The sequence below is a fragment of the Malus sylvestris genome, chromosome 13 (assembly GCF_916048215.2).
Source record: "Malus sylvestris chromosome 13, drMalSylv7.2, whole genome shotgun sequence".
NCBI lineage: Eukaryota > Viridiplantae > Streptophyta > Magnoliopsida > Rosales > Rosaceae > Malus > Malus sylvestris.
In genome coordinates, this window is record NC_062272.1 from 9,433,062 (window position 1) to 9,457,943 (window position 24,882).

Genomic DNA, 24,882 nt, shown 5'->3' on the forward strand with positions numbered 1-24,882 from the left:
GACCAAGAAAGGTAAAAGAATAGCAAAGAAACAGCACTAGCAAAGTTTAGACACATAAATTTTGAAGGTCTAGCTACCATATTATTACCCACAAGGGTAAAGGAACAGTACCATTGCTGGATAATTGGAAAGTCCCTGTGTGTCAACCTCTGTGCTTCGTGGCAAGGTAGACTAGCAAACATGCCCAACCTTTACTCACATTTGAGACAACACTCCCAACAGGATTGCTTGCTCCAAAATCGAAGAGGCACCGCCCTCCGAATCTCGAGAGCCAGACTCCCAACATGATTACTTCCTCAAAAATCGAAGAGACACTGCTATCCGAATCTCGAGAGCCAGACCCCCAGCATGATTGCTTTCTCAAAAATCGATGAGGCATCGTTCTCCGAATCTCGAGAGCCAGATACCACAGACCACTTTTTCAAAGTGCTCTGACAGAGTTAAAACATGTGAAACTGGCAGCTCCCACTACCGTGCTATGACCAAGCAGGGTAAAGGAATAGCATTACTACTTGTTGTTAGGGAGACTCCTATATATGTCGACCTCCATCCCCAACGGACAGGCAGACCTGCAAAAATGCTCAACCCTTCATCATATCTGAGAGGGCACTCCCAACGAAGCCTTTCGAAATATTCAGCTTTCTTTCCCCCCGATAATACCTCTGCAAACAAGCTATACTAGAGCAAGAATATCTCATATCATCAGGGTTAAAAGCAAGAGTATCCCATATCATGCTTTTTCCCTGTCTTTTCCTTTGGCCTTGTTTTTACCTGCAAGACAAGGAGAAAGAGAGCAATCAGTCAGCACTTGGAATCAAGCTTCCAGCCAGGAACTGACTGCCTGGAACCCCTTACCTGATTACTTACCTGGCATTGCTCTCGAGTACTCATCTTCAACATCTTATGTTTCCAGGGAAGATTCCGCATCTGCTTGAGGAACAGATAGGGCAAGTGCGAAGGATACAAGGAAGCATGTGGAGACAAGCGTAACAGCACACGTGCCGATACATCCATTACTCTATCAAAAGCAAAAGTATCCCATATCAGCAGGGTGGAACGTACTCTAGATTTGATAGACTTGTTTTGACCCTCAAATTCTTCAGTCGGCCTTATACTCTGGAGGAAACCAGAAAACCCTCCAGCTCAGTTCAAGAATAAGCCTGTGGAAAGTTACTTCTTCAAAAGCAAAAGTATCTCATATCATCTCTTCTCATTTTTCTTCTCTTTATCCTTCATGTTGCTGCAAGATGGGGAGAAGGTGAACAATCAGTCGGAGCTCTGATTGCTTACCTTGTCTGTCACCTCTTTCAGCAGACCCCTTAGCTCGGCGACTTGGGGGACTCCTACTACATGGTTTGTATCGCGCTTGACCAAGCCTGAAACTACAAGTAAGCTTCAAGTGAAATTGATACATTACCTTGTGCATCTCCACCAGTTAAAGATACCACCCCTGGATGGAGGAAGAGTACTTCCAGAGAAGATGCCACATCTACCTATGAGACAGATAAGGCAAGTCAAGACGACACCACACTCCGATATTTAGAAGTTTCGTGATTACGAGATCATTCTCCCACAATATTTCCTAATGTCATTTGTACTAAATCATTCACTTGTACTCACTAAAGGAGAGCTTGAACCTATGTACTTGTGTAAACCCTTCACAATTAATGAGAACTCTTCTATTCCGTGGACGTAGCCAATCTGGGTGAACCACGTACATCTTGTGTTTGCTTTCATATCTCTATCCATTTATATACTTATCCACACTAATGACCGGAGCAATCTAGCGAAGATCACAAAAAGCGACCGTTTTCGCTACCTAGGATCTATCTTGCAAGAGAACGGAGAATTAGATGGAGATCTCAACCATAGAATACAAGCTGGATAGATGAAGTGTAAGAGTGCATCCGGCGTGTTGTGTGACCGTCGTAGGCCACTGAAGCTCAAGGGAAAATTTTATAGGACGGCAATAAGGCCAGCGATGTTGTATGGCACAGAATGTTGGGCGGTGAAGCATCAACACGTACACAAAATGGGTGTAGCGGAGATGAGGATGCTTCGTGGGATGTGTGGGCACACGAGAAAGGATAAGATTGGGAATGAGGATATCCGAGGTAAAGTAGGAGTAGCCGAAATTGTAGGAAAGATGAGAGAAAATCAGCTCCGATGATTTGGACATGTGCAAAGAAGGCCGACTGACGCTCCGGTTCGAAGATGTGACTACGGGACAGAGGTTCAGGGCCGAAGGGGTAGAGGAAGACCTAGGAAAACTTTGGAAGAGACTCTAAGAAAAGACTTAGAGTACTTGGATCTAACGGAGGACATGACACAAAACCGAGCGCAATGGCGTTCTAGGATTCATATAGCCGACCCCACTTAGTGGGAAAAGGCTTTGTTGTTGTTGTTGTTGTATTTCTATCTCCTGCGCCCTGCATCAAGTAACAACTCGGGATGCATCCCAAACGACGCAACAAGAGGGCGGATTCAGTTGGCAAGGTCTAAGCTTTGTTCCGGCAAAGACAGGGCAATGGGTTATCGGGATCAAGGGTAGGGATGGGCAAATACCCATTGGTTATGGGTAACCGTTTACCAATTTATTTTATATATGTAAAACTAACACAAACCATGTTCTCGATCCAATAATACTTAGCACCCAATAAAATTAGCAAGGAATTCATTGGTCATTCTCTCAATAACACTGCTACAGAAATGATGATTCTCATCATCAAGGAATTGACCAAATTAATTTAAATTTCTTACTGGTAACCGTGAAATTGACAGAAATGCTTGACAAAAATGTCTTCTAAACAATTTTTGTAACCCAATAATACTTAGCAAATATTATATTTACCTTCATTGGTAACAGTTAACAATATTGTCCGTAAACTATTATTTCAATTATTGGAATGGTATAAGGACTTAAAAAATTAAAAAATGAAAATATATGATGAATGTATCTATAACAGTATTTAATTGTAAAAAAAGAAAAGAAAATTATGACAATTTTTTTTTTAATTTTCAAGTTGTTAAAAAACATGTAGACAGGTGAAAAAAGAGTAATGGTTAAAAAAAAAAAAAAGATACACGAGTTAAGAAAGATAAATGGATAAACGGGTATTAAATGATTACGGTTAAATGGGTATGCGGTTATGGATATGGTTAACCGTTTATAAACGGTTATGGGTATAACCGTTTAGGCAATTACCCAACAAGTAAACGGTTATGCAAGTATGAACATAAACGATTATGAGTAAATAATTGCAATTATCCGCCCGCCATAACCGTTGCCCATCCCTAATCAAGGGTAGAGCGGCCAGTTCGGTTTGAGATTCTAAAACCCTTTTGAAAAAAATCATGGTTCAATCTGAAAACAGATTTGTGTCTGAAATTCCATAGAAATTTGAAGACTTGTATGGTACGAAACATTTTCTCATTCAAGGCGCCCCTTGGGTTCGAAAAACTTAGAAAACATATAAGCTTGAATTTAGCGGGTTATCCATTCTCGTCTCATACGGGAAACCAAAAGAGGTCATAGATTTTACAACATAATATTAATCTTAAGCCTACAAAAATGTGAAACAGTTCACCAGCATTGACAGATCTCTAACTACTCAAATGTAAAAAATTGCACGGTATCATATAACAAGTTCTTACTACTGGAGACGACAGCAGTGCACAATATCACAGTTTACTCAAGCAGGCAATTTGGGGCAAATATCGCCCCAGTCATTTTATCATTCTAAATGCCATCAACTTGCTCAGAAGGTTATCTTGTATACTCAAAAGGTCTTTGCTGTAATGACTTGTCGTGATGATTCAAAAGGCGGTCGACATTTCAGGCATTTCAGGGCATGCAAAAGCTCAAAGGAAAAGTACAAACAAGTGAGAGAAATGAGAAACAAACCTGAATTTCACTCCTGACCTGAAAATTGCTGAAACATATTGTACACAAGTATGTGTTTGTCTAAATATACCTCAACCCTGAGATGTACTGTTGTCTAGATAATAGGTACTGGGCCAGGGAATAAATGATTCCTAAGAGCCCTAATATCCTAATCTTCAGCACGTCTGTTATTATGATCGATGGCAGATTAAGGGGCATAGTTATCAATGGCATTGAGTCCGCCTGTTTTGTGAAACTCCACATAAACCTGTTGAAAAGGATATGGCTCGGGAATGTAAGAACGAGAAGAGCCAAATTCTTCACCACAAAGAACCAATCTGGACCGCCAATTTCCAAACCCCAACCTGCGTTCCCATGCCAGACATCTTCCCATATGCTGTAGAGGCTAGTCAGGACTAGGTAGGCCGATATCACTACTGTGACAGGGAAATACCTTTGCTTGTCACCAAATCCGGCAATAAAATCAGAGTCCTGGTTGAGCAGTAGCAAAATTGGTGCCAGGAAGAATATCGCACCATTTGAGCCGCCTGTGAGATTGACATTCAAGATGAGGCATATAGCAAAGCACATCACAGTGGCAACGTTACCAACTGCTGGCATCCAGGCTCCCTCAGCAACCATTTTCGTAATTGTGAATGATGAGACACTAGCAGCTCGGCGCTGTTGCATAAATCTCATTCTCGAAGCAAAGCTAGTAGAGGTGCTTTGACCAGATTGACTATGCCTGATTCCAGGCCTTTCAGTAGCCTTTTCCCTCATCAATGACGCAATTTCAAACTTTATCTCCAGAGCTATTAGCATAAATATTGCTGCATAAAGACCGAGAAGAGATGTCCTTGCCCCCTCAACAGCAAATAGAGTTGTGAGCTTCTTCTCTTCTTCACCCAAATCTCCAAATTCGCTATCTCCAAGGATGTTTTTAACCCTCACCTGGCCCTCCAAAAGATATGTCACAGGAAAGAGAGCTACGAGTAAAGCAAATACCCAAGGAAGCAGCTTTGTACTCGAGGCAGATGGAAAATGGGTGAAAACCACAAACACCGAGGCAGAGACCATGGTTACAACAATAAGGATATGTAAGAAAGCTGTCTGAAGGAAGTATTCGGTAGATATGTAGACACCTAGAGCAATACCCATAGCTATGGAGTAAAATACTCTCAACTCAACCATGTATTTAATAGGTATGACAGATGTAACAGCTGCTAGAGTCAGTAGGATTGCCATAAGAAGAAGCCATGATGGCCACAAAGGTTTTTGCGCCACAAAGCCATATATGGTGATGTCATCAGCAGTCTGCCGAGCAGCTTTAATTAGGTCAGACCGGTATGTCCATGATACTGGAATAGGTGGTTGCATAAGGATAAACAACAATCCAGTTGCCACCACCAGCACTAGGCATCTCTTGGCAGACTGCACAAAAATGTAAAAAATGATCAGTTAGCATGACGAACACAATTGATTAGATAATGCTACATAAAAAGATTCATGAACTTAGGCAAGTTTGAAAAAAATGATTGAGTTCTCTTCATAAAGTGCTTTAAAGTTCTTGAACAGCTTAGTATCAGTCTCAGATAATGGTATCAGTTCACCTAATTAACATCGCAACTGATTAAGAAAACTGTACTACTCAGTTCAGTTTAAAATTCTGGATTTCTACAGTCAGTAGTACCATGAGAAGATATGCAGAATCAATACGAATGATTAATGTGATAAATCACACATTAAAGGCTTATGCATAAATTCTGAACGGGGAATGAAAACTACATAGCTGCCCAAAACTTTAGGTAGAATATCAATTTATGTGCTTTTTCTTTGATTTCCATATCTATGCAAACAGGTTATGTGCAAAAGATACTGGGAGAAAAGTCAAGAAATAAAGTATGGTATACCAAGACATGAGAGAAGTGGAGAGCCACAATGGGTACACAAGCCAAGCCCATCAAAACAATACAGAAACCCAAGAGTAAGCCATCAGATGGGGGTCTTCCATTCCACCACTGGAGGGCTTCAAAGATTGTTTCACGGCAAAACCAGACTGATAAGGAAACCACACCTGCATGTGCATATCCTTGCCAAGCTTTCATCTTTGAGGCTGTTCTTGACTTATCCCTAGAAATCACAGCAAGCAAAGAATTAGTAAGGTAGATGCTTTACATATAAAGACTTATGAAAAACAAAACATCAAGCAAAATAGAGTTAGTACTTGTAAAGTAGCAATGGTGGTGTTACAGCCAATAATAGAATAGCTGACACCCATACGACAGACTTTGATGACATAAGCAACATAGCCAGCTTAGCTGAATACAAGCACGTCAAAATCCAAACAGCCTTTCCACCAATACGACGATCAACAGACAGTCTTTTCACCACAGCTAAACCCACAAATGTTGTCACAATAACCATGTAGCTTGGGTACATTACATCTTCCTCAAACCCATAATAGTATATGCCAGAGTAATTAAAAAATCGATTCTCAATGTGGCAAACGAGAATTGCATGGCCGATTAATCCAATCTCTATCAAAAAGTGAAGCTTTGAAGGAAGTAGAACTAGACCAGGAATAGACATAGCCAAGACAACATTCACAATTACAAGTTTGCAGAAGGATTTCAGGGACATTCCTGCCATCCAAATATTTAGATCCCAGAAATTCTGTATCACAAACCATGTCATCATCAAGCTTCCAAGAACAACAAAAGCAAAGTATGATGAAACACTCTTCTTTGTGAAAAATCGAGCCAAATAGAAACCAGCAACCGAAGGCAGCGGAATGAACTGCAACACAAAGGATAACCAATGATCATTGCTAGTTCAACATTCAAATTAGAGTTCAGAGGCACATAATAATGCAATACACTCATTTATTCAACATTCCAATTACAAGCCTAATACACGTTCAAATTGGAGAATTTTGCCTTCAACACATTACTATCCTTGAATTGGTAAGATTATACCACCAGAAAAGGTAACCGGCATTTTGACATAGTAATGAAACACTCTAGCCAACACTTCATTTTCAGTAATGTTCAAAGATTGAATAAGAAGAGATTATATTGATGCACTACTGGTGATTTCAGCTCTAACCAACCATGAAGCACAAGCACAACGTAAGCTCATAAAATCTAAAAGCAGAAAGAAGTATGATCGACAAATTTTAAAGTAGAGTGGAAGTGTTAATCAATAGCAACAGTCTTATCTAGCCATAGATGCTGCAGACTAATTTTCAATAGGGTAGACACCATTTAGACTTTGCTAAAAAAATCCGTGTGTAGATAAAAGACATGGATAAAAAAAATGTTAGGAAGTAGAATTGCATACCAATACAGGAAACCCGACAACGATAGCTCCCGCAGCACTAACCACAACAGCCAAAGCAGTGAAAGCCACGGAGCTGAAGGCATCAGATATCATACTCAACGCATAAGCACTCGCTCCAGATGCACCTCCGAGCATTGCAGTGGTCACCAAAAGGTAATTCAACGGCGGAGGCACCTGAATGTACCGCCCAAACGAATGGAAAACGACTCTAATCTCCAAACATATCACCACAACAACCAATGCAACAGCGCCATTCATCACCTGGATGCCGCGCAATTGGTTTGGATTCTTCGTGACCCACCAAAGCGCGCCCCGGGTTGAGGCATAGAGCTGGAAGAGAAATGGAATGAAGAAGAGGAGAAATAGATCGGAAACTGCGGCTGGGGAAGCGAAAATGACGTTGTAGTGAGAGGCAATGTGGAAGAGGAGAGGGAAGAAGAGGAGATAGAGAGTGTGGATGCATCCCTCCAATGGCGTGAGGATGAGGTTGTCATCGGGGACCTCCCCGCCGTGGTACTTGGAGTCCTGCTTGGTTTTGAAAGAGGAAATGCGAGGAATGCAGTAGAGGTAATAGAAGAGGCAGGAGAAGGACATGAGGTAGTACGAAGCGTTGGTCATACCTACGGCGGAGATGGTGGCCCAGGTGAAGAGGGAGGAGCCGGCGAACGGGAGACAGGCGAAGAGGAGGCGCTCGAGCGCGAGAACGATTGAGGGGTTCTCGATTTGAATCCACTTGAATTGGAGAGAAACCCAGACGCCGATGAGGAAATTGGTCTCGGCGCAGAGGAAGGCGGCGAGGGCGGCGAGGGGGAAGGAGGTGAAGGTGGAGAGGAGGGAGGAGCTGAAGAAGAAGGCGATCTGGGAAAAGACGAGGGTGAGCCAGACGCCGACGAAGGCACCGGACTTCAAATTGAGGGCGTCGACGATGTAGGAGACCATGAGGCCTAAGGTTAGGGTTGCGATCACCGGAGTGCCGCCGAGGTCGAGGAGGAATGCGGCGCAGGGGACGAGTGCGACGGCGATTCGGGCGTTGTGGGCGAAGGAGGAGGGGGAGAATCGTGAGTTCTTGAGAGATCTAGAAGCACCGCCACCATTGTTGAAGATTGAGTCGTTGGGGCTGGAGCTAGGGTTTGTGGAGCCGTTGCCGAAGGAGGAAGTGCTCGCCGAAGCGGTGATGTACGGACGGAAGAACCGCGGTTGAAGCTCCGGCGGCATCATCGTGTCCCGGCCTTTTCAGCTTCCTTCACTCTCTCTCTCTCTCTCTATCTAATCCTACCTGTCTATTCCGGATTGTTGTCCCGCTCAGGACTGGACTATTGTCCGATCTTTACTGAGCTGCTCTGCTTGTACAGTTCTGAGAGTGTGTGAGAGACAAATCCGGCGGTTTCCGAGTCTCGGTTCCTTTCTTCTTCGATTCGTTTCTTTCTTTTTGGTTAGGTTTAAGGAGTTTTTGGAAATGGAAGCCGTGACATGTATCTGGGGATCGTGACCGTTGGATGAGGATCAGGCGGCCTCTGTGCCTGAGAGTGCAGGCTACGATTGGTGAGTCCCTCCGTGGCTGAGTCGCCAGGATGTTAAGTGGGCTTTGGGAGCGCGCCATGAGTTAGTTGGGTGGTAGTTAGGACTCGGTCCTTCTCGGTTTTGACTTTATTTTATTTGGGCCAATTTCACTCCCACCGCTTGTTTCCGCGGGCTTACTTTGGACCCAAATAACGCGCCAATACTTAGTCCATTGTGATAGTGAAATCGACATTGAATTCGTGATCAAGGTGAGGCTTACTTATAACTGTTTGGGATAATATTTGAATATTAAACTTTAATGAAGGAAAACTCAAAGATGTCAACTAAAAAATGAGACTTGCCCAAAGCCCAGCATCGAGCCCAGAAGCAAATTGAAGCCTTTGTCAGCCAAGATACAAGCCACCTATCGGTGAGGGAGACTAACCCACTACCAGCCAAAGAACACTTTCCAGTGGCATTGTTAGTAAAAAATTGATGATTCACTACCCTCCAAGTGCTTTTGGGCAAGAGCAAAAGCTACAATAGTTGGGCCAAATTGTCTATAAAAGGAAAGACAGGCCCCAGAGGCAAGAACACTCAACCAATTAAACAAACAAACATACAAACTCTACTCTCAAGCCAGATTTGCATCCAAAAGCTGAAATCAACCCATATTCAGTATTTTTTAGCGATAATTCTTTGAGAAAGCTATCTCTCGTCTAGTATAAAAGCTCTGCTACCTCCCTTAGAGTTGTAGTATCGATTCCCTCGAGTAAACTTATTTAGCATATAAACCCTATAAATTCAAAGATAAGTGACTGCAAGAAGTTCAACCTTGCCAGACAAGGTGAAATCTTGCCTGAAGCTCTTTGTTTGCTTTCTAAATTAGTAGATCTATTGCTTAATGCATTATCCAACATGTATTCAAGTTATTTCCACCTGTTTTTCTATTGTAAGAGTCTCATTTGCATCTGGATATGGTTAGCTTAATGGATATGTTTTCATTAAGATCATTTTAGGATCAAACAAATAACTTAAGGGGCATTGGACTCCCTTCATTTGAACATACAAGACTATGAACTAAAAGTCCTTGTTTACAAGGCAAGAAAAAAGAACTTAATGTGGACTTAACTCATCCACGAAAATTGTTTGATAACAAGAAATTTGAGTAACTTGGGGCGCAAGTAATCAACTTAAAACACATTTGTTCTACATCTGCTATGATGAGATAGCAATGGCATGCCTAGCACTTAGTTTTGATTGCAAGCATCAAGGCCTACACCTAAGGCCCCACAAAGGCACATTTCAAAACTAACTTTGTTCTCTTCTTGTAGCACTTCAACAAGTAAGAGGTCGACTACACATCCAAAGTGCCAATCCCTTGGAAAGCTGTGCTAAGGTCCAAGGAGCCTTCTTCAAAGAAATGTTTGCCCGAACAATAACCAATACTTATACTACTGCACCAAGTACTTATAACACCTTCTTTTTCCCCTACTGCTAGTGAACCCCCCCTCCCAAAAAACAAACCTCTAAAGGGCCGCCAACTTTTGGCTGATATACAACTTTGCGATTTGATTACTTTGTTTCTTGTTTGGATTGAGGGAATGGAGTGGGAGATAAAGACATTAAGGAAATAATATGTGGATTTTCACATTTTAATATCATTTGTTGCTGAAGATCTGCCTTTGAGTTTAGTGTTTTACTATATTATTCATCGTTTTATTTTCTTTCATGGCTTCTTTAATATGTTTGTTACTGATTTTGTTGATTGATCACATAATTTTAGTTTTATAATCTTTTAATTATGATACTAATACATGATAATTTTTTAATGTTTTATTACAATTTTGGTGAGCTTATGTAATAAGGTACAAGAGCAAAATGACCAATTTTAATTTCTGCACAGACCTCCGAAGTCTCAGAAACGACCCTGCAGATACTTGGGGTTCACCTCAATGAAACTTCTACTCCAAATACAGGATGTAAAATTATTGTGACCTAACAATCTCCATAAGCAATGACAACAAATTATGAGTCTCCCCATTCCATCTAGTCAAAACTAAACACTGTGCTTAATATGTTACTCCCACTATAATTTATGTGGCCTATAAATATCGACATCGGAATGGATCGAAGTGGCGAAACCCCATCCTTATTATATATCACATATAAGTCATCCAAAAACCACAGGCAATATATATGGAGAAAGCACGAAGGACCCATGCCGAATGTTGTTTCGTTTTCTGAGCATGGCAGAACGACATGACCTTATCCCAAAGAGAGAGAGGAACCAGGAAAAGTCCCAGTCCCAGTTCTATTTCCATGGCTTGCAAATTATAAAGTGGGGCTATAAAAAGGACGTACAACGTCCTTCCAGGGATTAGAGTCAAAAGAGACAGCCACAGAAGCTTGTCTTCTTTCTCTCTCTCTCCATATTTCCAATCCAACATGCATGCATGCATGTCGACCCCCCTCAGCACAGCACACGTGTGCCTATCTGATCTTCCTTTCTGTATGTTCTTGATACACAGCTGAGACAGTGAGAGGTTGAGAGTGAGGGATTAGGATTCTCTCCCCCTCCTCTTTTCATCTCTTTTCCTTTCTTCTTCTTACATTTTTTATTTTGTCTTTTTCTTTCTATATAAAATTAATATAAGATGTTGACATAATTTAACCATGATCGTTCAAATAGGAAGGAAGGGAAAGGAAGGAGAAAAAAGAGGGAGAGAATCCTATTCCAAGAGTGAGAGCTACCTCTTTCTTTTTCTTTACTAATATATTGCCAAATGCCAACCGCATTTCACAGATGTGTACGTATATGTGACATCCATCTTATTCAGCTCTAGACATTAACCGATAATAATGCATCATATTCTACTGTTTGTTGGTCCTCCCTTTTAAAGTGTATAGTATTGAGAGTGAAAGATGTTAAATTTTACATACTTACGGTTAAGTTTAGGGTTTTGGAAGAAGAAGAAGAAGTTCTACTCATGGGTTTAACATGGTATTAGAGACGTAACTCATAAATGAGTTAGACCAGCACTTCTAAATTTCTAACCCTCCGCGAAATGGGAATGCTGAGAGTGACTTCAGTCCTGATACTAAGGAGGAGTGTCAAGGTAGTTTAATATTATAATATGTATGACAGATATACTTATCATGAATGAGTATGTATAGTATATTAAAAATTAGGAGTAATTAGGTTTTCATCCTTATTTTTACTACTCTATTGATTAAAACCTTATTACTTTTCAATTTTTAATCAAGGTCCTTTGTATTAATAATATCATTAATTATTTCAATAATAAAATATTTTTTATTTCTAAATATATTCATTTAATATTAAAAATGTTACAATTAGTATATTTATATTTATGGCTAAATTTTTTATCATATATTTTTATTTTTAGTTTGTACCCATTTTTAATTTGCAACCCTTTTTTAATTTGTACCAATTTTCCTTTCAATTTTAATTTGTACCCATATATTAATTTCTTTTTGTGCCCATATTTTTTAAAGTTTTATTTGTATTGTACCCATATTTTATTTATTTATTTGTACCCATTTTTATTTTTGCTAAATGTACCCATTTTGAAGAATGTACCCATGTTTTGATACAATAATTTTTTGGTTATTTTTTATGAATGTACCCATGTTTGCACACACACACACAATAGTATATTTATATTTTAATATTTTTAATCCCACAAATTATGTTTTTTATTTAAAATCTCATTACTATAAACAACTATAAATTTTAATTTTTAATTTAAAAAATATAGTAACGTACATAGAAATAAATTATCAATTAATTTTAGGGACTTGGATCAAAAATTGAAAACCAACAAAGTTTCAATCAAAGATTATTCATAACTAGGGACCGCATCCAAAGTCTCCCTAAAAATTATTTTGATTGCTAATATATCATGCGTTTACTAACATATAAGGGAATCAAAAAGTGAGTCACACATTGAAAAAATAAGTTATTTCATATATGAGATACCTTGTATTAGATCACCCAACAAGAGTATGTTTATTTCATATCTGAATAATTACATGTGATTACATTCATGATTGCTTCTATGATTTAAAGTAAGTACGGATTTGTTTGTTAACGGTTTGCAAAATAGTTTTTCTCTTTTTAGATACGAAAATAGGTGAAAAATGCGTTCAGCAGACCGTTTTGTAAAAATAAACTCAAGAAATGAAAAAAATGCAAAACAATATTTAGCATAAGTTCTATAGGACATCAAATTGATATGTTTTCTCCTCTCTTTTTTTTGTTTTTTTAATAAAAAAATATTTTTCAAAATAAAAGAAATTATAAAACAAAGTTAGAGTTTTAATAAAATAAATAAATAAATCATGTATGCCACCACTACCAACACCAATGACGCCGCCACCACATTTTCCATTGTCTCACCATCACCACGACCACGACCACGACCAAATCTTTGACATTACCACCTCCCACCACCCATTGTCTCCACTACCATATCCTCCACCGCCATCACCTTTGCCACCATAGCCACCACCACCACCTCCACCATCTCATCATCGCCACAACTGACATTACCTTCATTGTCTCACCATGGCCACCACCACCTGTACCTCCACCGCCACCATTAACAACACCACCACCTCTACCATCTCTACCACTATCATCCCAACCTCTCAACCACCATTTTCACAACCATCCCTCATAACCATTGTTAACACAATCATCTTCTACCACCATTGCCACAATCGTCGCCGCCGCCACCACCATTGGCATCACTCCCTCCACCATTGCCCTCTACCCCGCTATTGCCACCACTTGAATACCACCACTATTAACATCTTCATTCTCACCACTACTACCACTACTCCAACCACCATTGCTACAACACGACTCTCGTCTCAACCACACCATCAATCCTATCACCACCACAATTACTACCAAACATAAATTTTTTTGACATTTGGTACCACATGCCTTTTTAATATTTTCATTCTCTAAAATTATTCTTGGACTAAAATATCAGACGCAGTCTCAAATAAAAAAAAATGCAAAATCCAATTCGTCGTTTTCGTTTTACAAACAGGTTTTCAAAAATCATTTTGTAAAATTTTACCTAAAAGACCCTAGTAATAGCCTTTTGTTTGCATATCAATATTACAAAGATAAGTTCTACCATGAGTTTAATAATCCCCTTTAGAGGCGGCATGCAAAAGCAATTACGTACTGTAAGCATTATTCCTTTCTATTTCAAACATCGACTCAAACAAACTAAACAAACGTATTGTTGTTCTTGTTTCTATTAATTCCAAACTCTCAAACATAATTTTAGACACGTCTATTCAACGTCGACCCAAAAAAAAAAAAAAAAATAGAGACTTGCGTATTCAACAAATCGCCATATTAGCATATAGTTTAAGCTAAATTTGAGTAGGCAGGATATTGGCTTACACATATATAGGTTGTCTTTCAGGTCAGCTTGTTCTCCATTGTTCTCCATGCATGCATAAAGACCGACGCCTAAAATGCCAGTTTAGAAAATAGCAATGGTCCAGACCAATAAGGAAAAAAAAAAAAAAAATTAGTACTGGCCAAGTAAGTTAAATTTCCATTTATGCCTAAAAAATAGTACAGACAGATTGCATTATAATTCATTTATGTGTCTTCTCCGTTGTCCTCAAGAATAAGAGGAACAATATTTAACAAAAAAATAAAAAATAATAAGAGGAACAAGAAAGGCTACGTAGCATTAAGTGGTTTAGGGTTTTGAACTCGCTAATCTTTTAAAACATGTCACTTCATCAAATATGTCACAGTATCTGTTAGTTTTCCACTAGCATATCTCTGACATGGACGAAAATAACCCTCGATTGCCGGAAAGTTTAATTATACGAAGTATGTACATCCGTCCATTTCAAAAATCATGTGACTCAAATTCTAATTGAAATTTCATGGAATAATAAGAAGGTCATCATACTATATTCCAAGGTAATTTTCATCATATTTTTGTCGATAGTGAGCGATATCAATATTTATGTTGGAATATTCATCGTAAACTATGCTATAGATATTTTTGCAAAAACCGATAATTTCAAAATCCTAGAGTACATAGCAAAAAATTTCGAAAGAGAAAGGAAACAAGGAAGAATGATTGATTTGAATAAAAATGTATGAGTTTGATTCATCATGAGAACCAAAAGGAGAGGTGGTATGTGTGAGATGAAATGAGAGCCGAGGTCAGCCTCCTCTTCCACCTCCTCCTCTATGCAGCTATATGGGGTAGAGCTGGTGGTGGTCAAGACCACATGTTCCCATAAATGCATGAACAAAATGCCAAAGTGCTAGACTTATATATACACAGTACAGACTAATATTATTTATGCCCGGCCCCCTTTTGCTTGTACAGTTTCTGTGTCTCCTTGAGTTGCTCTCACTGTCCCCCTTACCTATCTCCATGGTCGTTTTGCCTAATTTCCCACAGGCGTGGCTACATCTTGGCCTTATTTTGCCTCCCCTCACCACTGGAAAATAGGGCTTCCATTTCATTTTTCTAACTTAGCAGGACGTGGATGTCAGTCTCATTGAATTGTCGTATACATTGGTGCCTTTTTGTTGTGGAGAAAACTTATTTTACCAACGGTTGTATACAATCATACGTCCCTCTCTTATCATGTATTTCATCACATAACTTAATGAGAGAGATACAATGATTGTATCTGATTGATGATACCCTAGAATCTCTCATTCTTTTAGCACCTAGTAGAATGTGTATCTTGAAGTAGGCTTGTGCAAGTCCATGGGATATATGTATATTGGGTTCTTCTCTATGGATGTCTTTTTGCCTTTTCACCATGAAATTGAGTTGGATGAAGGGAAGTTATTTCACTCTTTTTTATCTCCTTTGGTACTCCTCTTAATGTTTCATCAAATCTTTCATAACACAACATGATAAGAGAAATACATAATAGTATACGACTAAGACATCCCAAAACCTCTCATTCTTTTGGTAATTGGTAGTAAAGTAGGCTTAGGTAAGTCCACTGGATTTTTTGAATTTCATTCTTGGGAGGGTGCAATTTTCATTCTTATTTTCTCCTTCTGCGCTCCTCTCATTATTTCTAACCTTAGATTTGAATAATTTAAAGCTGAATCAAGAAACATAAACCATAGTAAACAAGAGGGACAAATTTGTGGTTTGAAGAAGAGAGAAGAACAACCTTTCTAATAAGTACTCTAAATTTTAATCCAAGTCCAACATACACAATGGAGGGAAAGCACAGAATATAAGACAATAACTTTTGCAAATCAAATCATAAAATTGGGTTCTCAGTAAACATTTCCAGGGAAATTAATCAAATCCTGAAGTGGCCCCACATGCCAACTTTCCCCATGTTTTTGTTTTTGTCAGTCTATTATTTAGTCTCCATCCTAAAAGGCTCCCAGAGAGGAGTTGATTTACTGAAGAATCTTCCCACCACCCTAGAATCCAAAATCCTAATGGCCTCCTCTGACTGGATGCACCTGGGAGTTTTGTACTGGTTCACAGAGGATCCCTGGGAGACGGAGAAATCCATGAGTGCATCAAAAGTCCCTTGCTTCACAATTCGGATCTCCAGTGGTCCTATGGAATTGTCCTTCCTCCTGCACCTTCGGTACACCGAGTCCAGGGACTGTTCCACTGTGGAGCAGCATTGCTCCATAATGCTGGTCTCCAGTTCTATCATGTCATTGTTTTCTTTGGTCTTGAGCTCCCAGAAGAGCACATAGTGGCCTGGGATTGAGGAGGTGTCGGCGTAGCTGGTGTACTCAATGAGGAGGAAGCCGAGGGGCTCGAGGAGGAGCTTCGCTTGCGTGACAGCGTTTAGAAGGTCTTCTTCATTGGTTTTGTCCGTGTCGATGCTCAGAACCACATTTCTCCTGTGCATGAATCTGAACTGAGGAGCTTTGTTGTGGAAGCCAGTCACCATTAGAATGTCACCAACTCTGTACCTGTATAGCCCTATGTACAAACAACAAACAAATGATAAATAATTTACTATGATGAGGTCAATTAGATTGAAAATTCACAGTCGGGTCATGAGTTAGAGAAGAAAATATGCTCTATCATGTGTTTGTCTCTCTCATCTCATGATTAATCATGTGATGAGAGAGATAGACATATAGTTGTATACAATTGATGACGTACAAGAATCTCTCGAATTAGTGAGCAAGATGCTCTAAAATGAATGCAGCATTTTATAGTTGCGAGGTAAATAAATTTCCTGTGCATGTTTAAGAGATGAAAAATAAAATACATGAAGCATGTGGGTCAGATCTAAAAATATGAAGTAAGAGTACCTGTAAAAGTTGTGACAACAAGTTCATAATAGTGACCAAGCTTAACATCCATTAGATCAACCGTTTCCAAAGTTTCCTCCTCATCGGCCTTTGGGCATTCTTGACCAGAAACACCTTCGCGCGAGGCTACCTCTTCGTGGCGTTTCTCCACGGGTAGGAACTCGAAGTAGGCCATGTTCGGAAGGAGGGTGTAAGCAACATCATGCGGCTTGCTTAGCGGGTTGAAATTGATTCCGAAATAGCATTCAGAAGAAGCATACATTGTTGAAATCAAAGGCAGTCCACCAGAATAGAATTCAAGAGTTGGGATATACTGAGCCATGGAACCTGTGACTATAACCTCGATGTACTTTGTTCTTGGCCAAAGCCTCTTAACTATCCCTTCCAATGACTTGTTACTAAATTCGTGCCTGATCAAATCGGCCAACTCTGGATTCGGTTTGCTAAGGACTAAAGACACAGCATTTCGGCAACTGGAGTCAGTGATCCAGTCACTGACAAGACCTGAGCCTATGTTTGAGCACAACTCCTCCCAGTGGTCCTCTAAGAATTTGATGGCCCGGAGAAAAGCGGACGCAAAAACTGCACCAACCCTGAGGACCTCATCCCTTTGTACTAAACCACATAGTAACTGGCAGTACATACTCTGCTTGCTGTCTGAGCACAAGATGGTCGCATCCGGGCTTGTGTAGATGTTAAACCGATTGAAAGGGCGGTTGCGAAAGTTACTGCTCTTGTAGTAGCTGGTCAGGACAGGCCTTGCCACCATTCCTGAAGGAGTACTAATTTCCGGTTTGATAAACAAGAGGTACATTCCTTTCCCTTGGTCCAAGCCATCCACATACCTGAATTTGGAACAATGAGAATTTCTCAATTGCCTTGTTTTTTCACTGTTACATCGATTTAGAACGATGGAAAAATTTAATATAAAACACAAAAGGAGTAAAAAAGGTAGCTTCTCACTTGTTCATCACCGGCACAAGGAGATTATAAAAGAATGTCTTCCTGTCCAAGTCTTCAACAGTCGAAGGCATCATCTTCGGCTGTCCTCCTGAAGTTCCTGAGCTGTGAAAGACATAACTATTAGAACAAAAAATATTCATGAAAAATAAAATTAAAAAATTATCCTTGTATCCAAATATTCATACCTGGTGAGGAGCTCAGTGATTTTTTGAGCCGAGATGATCTCAGACGGCTCTCCATTGGCAATTCGCTCGATGTAAGGCTTGACATCTTCGTAGTTCACAACAGGAACTTTCTTCTTGAAATCTATCTTGTCATGGTGGCCATTGAGAAACCCCTTCAGATATTCGGTCTGCGCATTTTTCGATAGTATCTCTTCCAACACCTGCTGCTGTACTTCATACGCATTTGTTGTCAGGTCCTCCAGAAGCTTCAAACCATACTCACTGTCATTTGGATTAAAGCTGGGAATCATCCTTGCCAACATTAGGAGGCAAAACTAAAAAGCAAATTTCGGTTCAAAGCTCGCTCTACGACATGTAATTTACTGTGTCAGAAGCAATGAATCGAAAAAGTAATCGGAGTTTCGGTCTGATTTGATCAAGTAGGACTTGAAACTTTTAGAAAAAGCAGATTTCCTCTTCCTTTTTTAACTGAATTTTGTAATATGGAAAGGTGCCTTGCAGGAGAAAGAAAGTGCAAGAGGAGTGAAAGTGCTTAACGAGCAAAGGAAGAGAAAGTGCAACATATTTGTATGAGCCATTTGTCTTGCAATTGAAGGCTTCTCAACGTGGTTTCTGTGTAGCAGCTGAGAAGAAAGGGTGGAGGGAAATGATTAAATACCAGATTCTGGAGGGGATTTTGGGAAATGATGTTATTCAAAACAATAAAAGATAAATAAAAAGAAGGTAATGTGAGGGAAGTTGAGGAGGCTATGGAGGTCCTACGCACGTGCCCTTGTCTGGTAAGCTGTGAATAATATTTTAAAAAATCATGGGTCAAATTCAAAGGCTTTTTAGCTAAAACAATCTTTAAAATTGTCATAGCTTCTTATTTTAGTCACTGACATTAAAAAATGATAGAAATGGTCTATGAGTTTGTTCGCTGTTAATCATTTTGGTCATTCTTTGAAAAATCTCCGTCAAATGGAAAAGCAAATAGAGAGGATGATTGGACAAAAATACTCTCAATTTAACGAGAATTTTTCATAGAATGACTCAAATGATTGACGGTAAACAAATTCAGAGATCGCTTATATTTTGATTTTTAATGTCAAAGATCAAAGTGAGGAATTATACCAATATGAGAGATCATTTTAGCTAAAAAGCCAACTCAAAACTACCTTCAATTTTACCTTCTTTTCCTGCAGAACAAACTATATGATACAATTTTTTTATATATAATTTCAAACTCAAAGCAACAGATAAGCTTGGTCTGCATTTTAGCATTCAGCCATAACTGCCAAGTAGTGCTGCCAAAAACAATACTCTGTCTAATTAGCCAGATGGAATGAGAAATAACAAATAAACGACAAAACAAACAACAGAAGACTTAGATGAAAACAATAACTAACTAAAATACCGCATATGTAGCTTAGATCAGTTGATCAGAGCTAACAGATAAGCTTGGTCTGCATTTTAGCATTCAGCCATCACTGCCAGTAGTGCTGCCAAAACCAATACTCTGTCTAATTAGCCAGATGGAATGAGAAATCACAAATAAACAAAAAAACAAACAACAAAAGACTTAGATGAAAACAATAACTAACTAAAATACCGCATATGTAGCTTAGATCCGTTGACCAGAACGTCGTTTACTGGTCTCTTGCACTCGAGTTTTACTCCCTCAGTAAAAGTCCCTGCAAGATGTCCAATTGCTTTTTATTTTATTTTATTTAAACTTTTTTTTTTATGAAAGAATCAGACAAAGCCATCAAAATATAGCAATCGTGGACAAGCTCTGGCTTCTGATAGAAACAGAGATTTTTACAGGAAACATCTTTTTAAGAAGGGGACTGATAGATTTATTCATGGTTTTCCTGATTTCAGCAGACATTTTGTCAAACAGTTGATTAAATTTAATTAAGACAGAAATAATTATGCTCCAAAGGCCAAAACCAGTTAGGAGGATCCTCATCGGATCTTCTTTGTAGGATTCTCTAATCACATCTATTCATCGTATATCTTGCGGTAAAAAATCATTGTAAATTTTTTTATTTAAAATTGAATATAAATAGCATCTGACAAAAACTGACCACACGATGTACGATAAACAGATGTGATTGGAGGATTTCGGAAATCCACAAAAAAAAGAATCCGGTAAGGATCCTCCATCCAAAACCAAAACTAATCGGGGTTTATTTGGCTGCTAATTGGACTGATTTGAAGCAGACAAAACCTGCCCACAAGGTGATTTGGGAGCTTCCACCACCAAGCATTGCACTAGACCCACGTAAAAGACTTTTGTGGCCCTAAAATAAAATGAAATCTTTTCAGGCTAATGATTTGTTTCCTCATTGTTTAAGATCTAATGAAGCTCTCAACACTACTACAATACAAGCTATCACCGGCGGAGCTAAATCCGACAAGAAACCCAATTTCTGTCGAAAATTAAGCACAAATCCGACATTAAACAATGTAATGTCGGATTGGCATAGCGACACTAATGCTAGCGTCACTAAAGGCTATCAGTGTCGCTTTGTGCGCTTAATCTGACACTATATAGCGTCGGTTTAAAGCGACACTGACTCTAACGTCGGTTTAAAGAGACGTAAACTAATAAAATAAACTATATAATATAGAAACTAGTGTCGGTTTATAGCGACATAAGCTAATAAAATAAACTATATAATATAGAACCGTGTGTCGGTTCAGATAACATTTAAATAAATAAAATATTCAAATACAACTTCAATAGAAACAAAATAGAAAAATCCAAATATCAAAGTAAAAATCCTCCTAATGTAAAAATATCAAAGTAATCAAAAAACAAAAAAATCCAAATACAACTTCGATGGAAACAAAACAGATCAAAATTGGAATGAAAATAGATTCATGTTCCATTAAAATCCAAACTAAAAATGTTAAATTCCTGCACTTCGTCACCTAAATCTACCCAACCACCACCACACCAACTAACCAATTTACATAAATCCTCAATCTGAAACCCTAACAAACTAACCCTCGAACTCGTACAGAGTCTTGCCTTGCCTCTTGAGCGCATAGACGACGTCCATCCCCGTCACTGTCTTCCTCCTGGCATGCTTGGTGTAAGTCAAGGCATCACATATCACATTCTCCAAGAAGATTGATCCACTTAACGCTGCCACGGCGAGCCAGACCGCAGATGACGGGCTTTGTGATGCCCTGGACGTTGTCCCTCAGCACCTTTCTATGCCCCTTGGCTCCTTCCTTGCCCAGCCCCTTGCCTCCCTTGCCGCATCCAGTCATTGTTGCAGAAATAAAATTAGGGTTTGATTTGGGATCGGATATTTGAATTGAGAGAGCAAGTTACAGTGTCGGAGAGGTCAGGTGGAGGGGGTTTATATAGAGAGGTTTGGGAGCTTTGATACGTGGGTTGTGTTTCTTTACGTGAGATTTGGGGGGAACGCGAGGACCGTGGATTGGGTGCAATCGACGGTTAAGGGTTGCGATCCGTGCCGTGGGTTTGGGTGATGGGTTTCTTTAAAATATTTAAAAAAATAATTTGTGTCGCTTTATAGAACCAACACAAGCTTTAAAATATTTAAAAAAATAATTTGTGTCGCTTTATAGAACTGACGCAAGCTTTAAAATATTTAAAAAAATAATTTGTGTCGCTTTAAAGCGAAACCCATACTTTATGTCGCTTAAAAGCGACACTGTTTTTCTTAAAATATTTTAAAAAATAATTTGTGTCGCTTTATAGAACCGACGCAAGCTTTAAAATATTTAAAAACAATAATTTGTGTCGTTTTAAAGCGACACCCATACTTTATGTCGCTTAAAAGCGACACTGTTTTTCTTAAAGCGACGCCTGTATTTAAAAATTATTAAAATATATGTGCTTAAACCGACGTAGGAATTTTATGACGCTTAAAAGTGACAGTAAATTCGACGTCATGTTCAGTTAGTGTCTCAACTGTCTTATGCGCCACTATATTATATTAAACCGACGCCACCTACTGACACTATAAGGCCATTTTGTAGCAGTGCAAATCAATATCCCACTCCTAATCTAATACTAGGATGTGTCTAAAGTAGACCTGACAGTTTATGACACGACACGAAAATAACGAGTTTCGAGTCAACATGATAACTTATTGGGTCATTATCGGGTGACCCGTTAAGAATCCACGTGTAACACGTGGGTAATCCGTTTCGACCCGTTAAGAAAAAATTATTTTGATAATTTTAAAATTTAATTACTAAAAAAATTATTATAAAATACAATAGCCATATTAATATATACAATATATTATATATTAAATATATAGTTTTGTATTATTATTCTATATAAGTTTTAAAAAAAAGTTTTAGTCATTATTTATTTTTATTATGAGAGTTCCTTATTATCATTACTAGGATCAATTTTACTTAACATGTAGTTGTCCAAAATTAAAATAAACTAATATAATATTTGTATAGGCAAAAACTATAAGAAGACATACATACAAGTATGAAAAATATGAAAGAATATATAAACACTCGTGATTTATCATTATTCCTCCACGAGTACAAAATGGTTACACGTACATTATTGTTTAGATTTTTAAAATCCTCCAAACCTTCATGAATAATGTTTTTTATTTGATGGCAAAATTAATAATAATAAAGGAGTTTTGACGAAAAGCCCACGGTAATGTTTACTTTAACGAAAAACCACATTTTGACACTAAAATGTCAAACTGGTACTATTCATTTTACCCTTTATTTTGTCCTTATCATTAAAACTCAAAGTTTTCAAGCCATTTTCATTAGTTTTCCTTAATAATTATCGTAGAAGTGTAAAAAATGTAAAAAAAATATACAATCACTCATAGTGACAAACTTTACAACTTTCACGAAAGGGTCAGCTTCGAAATCCAACACTATAATTCATAAACCTTAAATTTATATTTAACCGTTGATTGCCATTTACGCTTTATTCTTCTTATTGAATTTCATTTTTAAAATTTTCTTTTTTCTAAAAACATGATCATCTGGCGGATATAAGAAGATGAACGGTTCAGATCTTTGATATCATGTTTCAATATTTACGGTTAACTAAAATATGAGTCGATGTCATATAGTTTGTAGAAACTTTATAAACATCAAGCAATATTTTCACTAACCGTAAAACTCTGAATATAATATCAACGATCCAAACCGTCATCTTCCTGCATCCTCTAATAGATCAAGTTTTCAAAAAAGAAAATCTGAAAAAACAAAATTTTGATGAGAACAATGAAACGTAAATGTAAACAACAATCAACGGTTAAATTTTGATTTATGATTTATATGATTATAGTGGCGAATTTCGAAATTAAGCTCTTCATGAAAGTTGTAAAGCTTGTCATTACGAGCGTTTATATATATTTTTCTATATTTTTTTACACTTCTACATTAATTAAAAAACTATTAAAGACTTTAGGTAAGTGAAAATATACTTAAAAGAAAAATACGTTTTTATGTTTTGGATGTGACAATATGATATGTATACACTTATTTAGTATTATGTTTTTCATTTGATTATTTATTGGTTTAAAATATATTTTCCTTAACCGGTAACGGGACGGGTCATATTACCTGTTAATATTATCGGGTCGATTTCGAGTTGGGTCATTTTTCCCGTTTATTTTAACGGGTGTTACACGACTCGACCCGTTAAGATATTGGGTATGACACGAACACGGAAAACACGACATGAATGCCAGGTCTAGTCTGAAGTCACCATATTTGAGATATTACAGCTGGGTAATAATATGTAATCTTGATCAAAATCTTAACATCCATGCACCAAATCTCATCATTTAATTGCTTGCAATTAGATGCAGAGTCATGAAGAGGCCAGGATGGTCCCAAGCCTATCTTGATATTTTTTTTCACACATTAAAGTTTAGTATTATGCTTATGATTTTCAAGATTTCCCCGTAAGCTCAAGGCCCTAATCCAACGTTTTTACTTTAATTTCGTTTATCGAGTTTGATTTGAGGTTGGTGGCTCCTATGGAGTTGAGGCAGTTTGTTGCTTGTGAGTTTTAAGGAGGACTTTGGTCTAGGAATTAGTGGAAGGAGAGGAAGAAAGTCAGAGAGGCTTGAGGTTTATGTTCAACAAAGAGGATGATGAGAACGATACCGTAACAGATCCAAACGATGGTAGTCAGTTGCACACCACATGACATAGTAATTTTTGTAAGATCAGGAAAACGTTTTAGATTGAGACTTTTGGGCCCTTCTAAGCTAAAATATTGGCTCTGCCATTGCTTGCACCAAGATGTCATAGTAGCAGCACCTCAAGTTAATAACCCATTACCATGAGGGAAAGTTAAATCACATTACCGTACGTGACTAATTAAAAAAACACTAATGTGGCATCTCATGTAAGTTTCTGCTCTCAAAAAGACATGCTAAGAGTCACATGGATCACATTTATCTTTATTCAGGTTTAGGCATTAACACAAGCATATGAGGTGCATTATGAATGATCCAGTCCTAGTAAAACAACAATAACAACAATCGAGCTTTATCCCATCAAGTTGGAGTCGGCTGTATGAATTCTAGAACTGTCATTACTTTCGGTTTTGTGTCAAATCTTCTGTTAACTTTAAGTACTTCATATATTTTCTAAATGATTCAATCGTGATGAGAAAATGAAAAATAGTCTAATTACCACGATCCACTGAT

At 38.3% G+C, this 24,882-nt stretch overlaps 2 protein-coding genes and 1 pseudogene across 2 annotated transcripts; all 3 read right to left on the minus strand.

Moving 5' to 3' along the window:
• Positions 1 to 3,473: 3,473 nt before the first annotated feature.
• LOC126596402 (uncharacterized) lies at positions 3,474 to 8,666 on the minus strand. The gene is made up of 4 exons (XM_050262980.1): positions 7,223 to 8,666; positions 6,108 to 6,679; positions 5,794 to 6,013; positions 3,474 to 5,314 (listed from the first exon to the last, which is right to left on the minus strand). The coding sequence occupies exons 1-4, from the start codon at positions 8,438 to 8,440 to the stop codon at positions 3,965 to 3,967; spliced, it is 3,360 nt and encodes a 1,119-aa protein (XP_050118937.1). The 5' UTR covers positions 8,441 to 8,666; the 3' UTR covers positions 3,474 to 3,964.
• Positions 8,667 to 15,938: 7,272 nt separating this feature from the next.
• Positions 15,939 to 18,849, minus strand: LOC126596404 (indole-3-acetic acid-amido synthetase GH3.17-like). The gene is made up of 4 exons (XM_050262985.1): positions 18,206 to 18,849; positions 18,021 to 18,122; positions 17,058 to 17,902; positions 15,939 to 16,719 (listed from the first exon to the last, which is right to left on the minus strand). The coding sequence occupies exons 1-4, from the start codon at positions 18,505 to 18,507 to the stop codon at positions 16,133 to 16,135; spliced, it is 1,836 nt and encodes a 611-aa protein (XP_050118942.1). The 5' UTR covers positions 18,508 to 18,849; the 3' UTR covers positions 15,939 to 16,132.
• A 2,346-nt stretch (positions 18,850 to 21,195) lies between these two features.
• On the minus strand, positions 21,196 to 21,472 carry LOC126596413 (histone H4-like; annotated as a pseudogene).
• Between the last annotated feature and the right edge of the window lie 3,410 nt (positions 21,473 to 24,882).

Bases quoted from the DNA above. Each gene is read 5' to 3' on its own strand.
- LOC126596404 (XM_050262985.1), bottom strand. From the start codon at position 18,507: ATGTTGGCAAGGATGATTCCCAGCTTTAATCCAAATGACAGTGAGTAT. The intron at 18,123-18,205 runs GTATGAATATTT...TGTCTTTCACAG, and splicing joins ATCACTGAGCTCCTCACCAG to CTCAGGAACTTCAGGAGGAC. The intron at 17,903-18,020 runs GTGAGAAGCTAC...TTCCAAATTCAG, and splicing joins CTTGTGCCGGTGATGAACAA to GTATGTGGATGGCTTGGACC.
- LOC126596402 (XM_050262980.1), bottom strand. From the start codon at position 8,440: ATGATGCCGCCGGAGCTTCAACCGCGGTTCTTCCGTCCGTACATCACC. The intron at 6,680-7,222 runs GTATGCAATTCT...TTTGTGTTGCAG, and splicing joins TTGTCGGGTTTCCTGTATTG to TTCATTCCGCTGCCTTCGGT. The intron at 6,014-6,107 runs GTACTAACTCTA...TGTGATTTCTAG, and splicing joins CCACCATTGCTACTTTACAA to GGATAAGTCAAGAACAGCCT.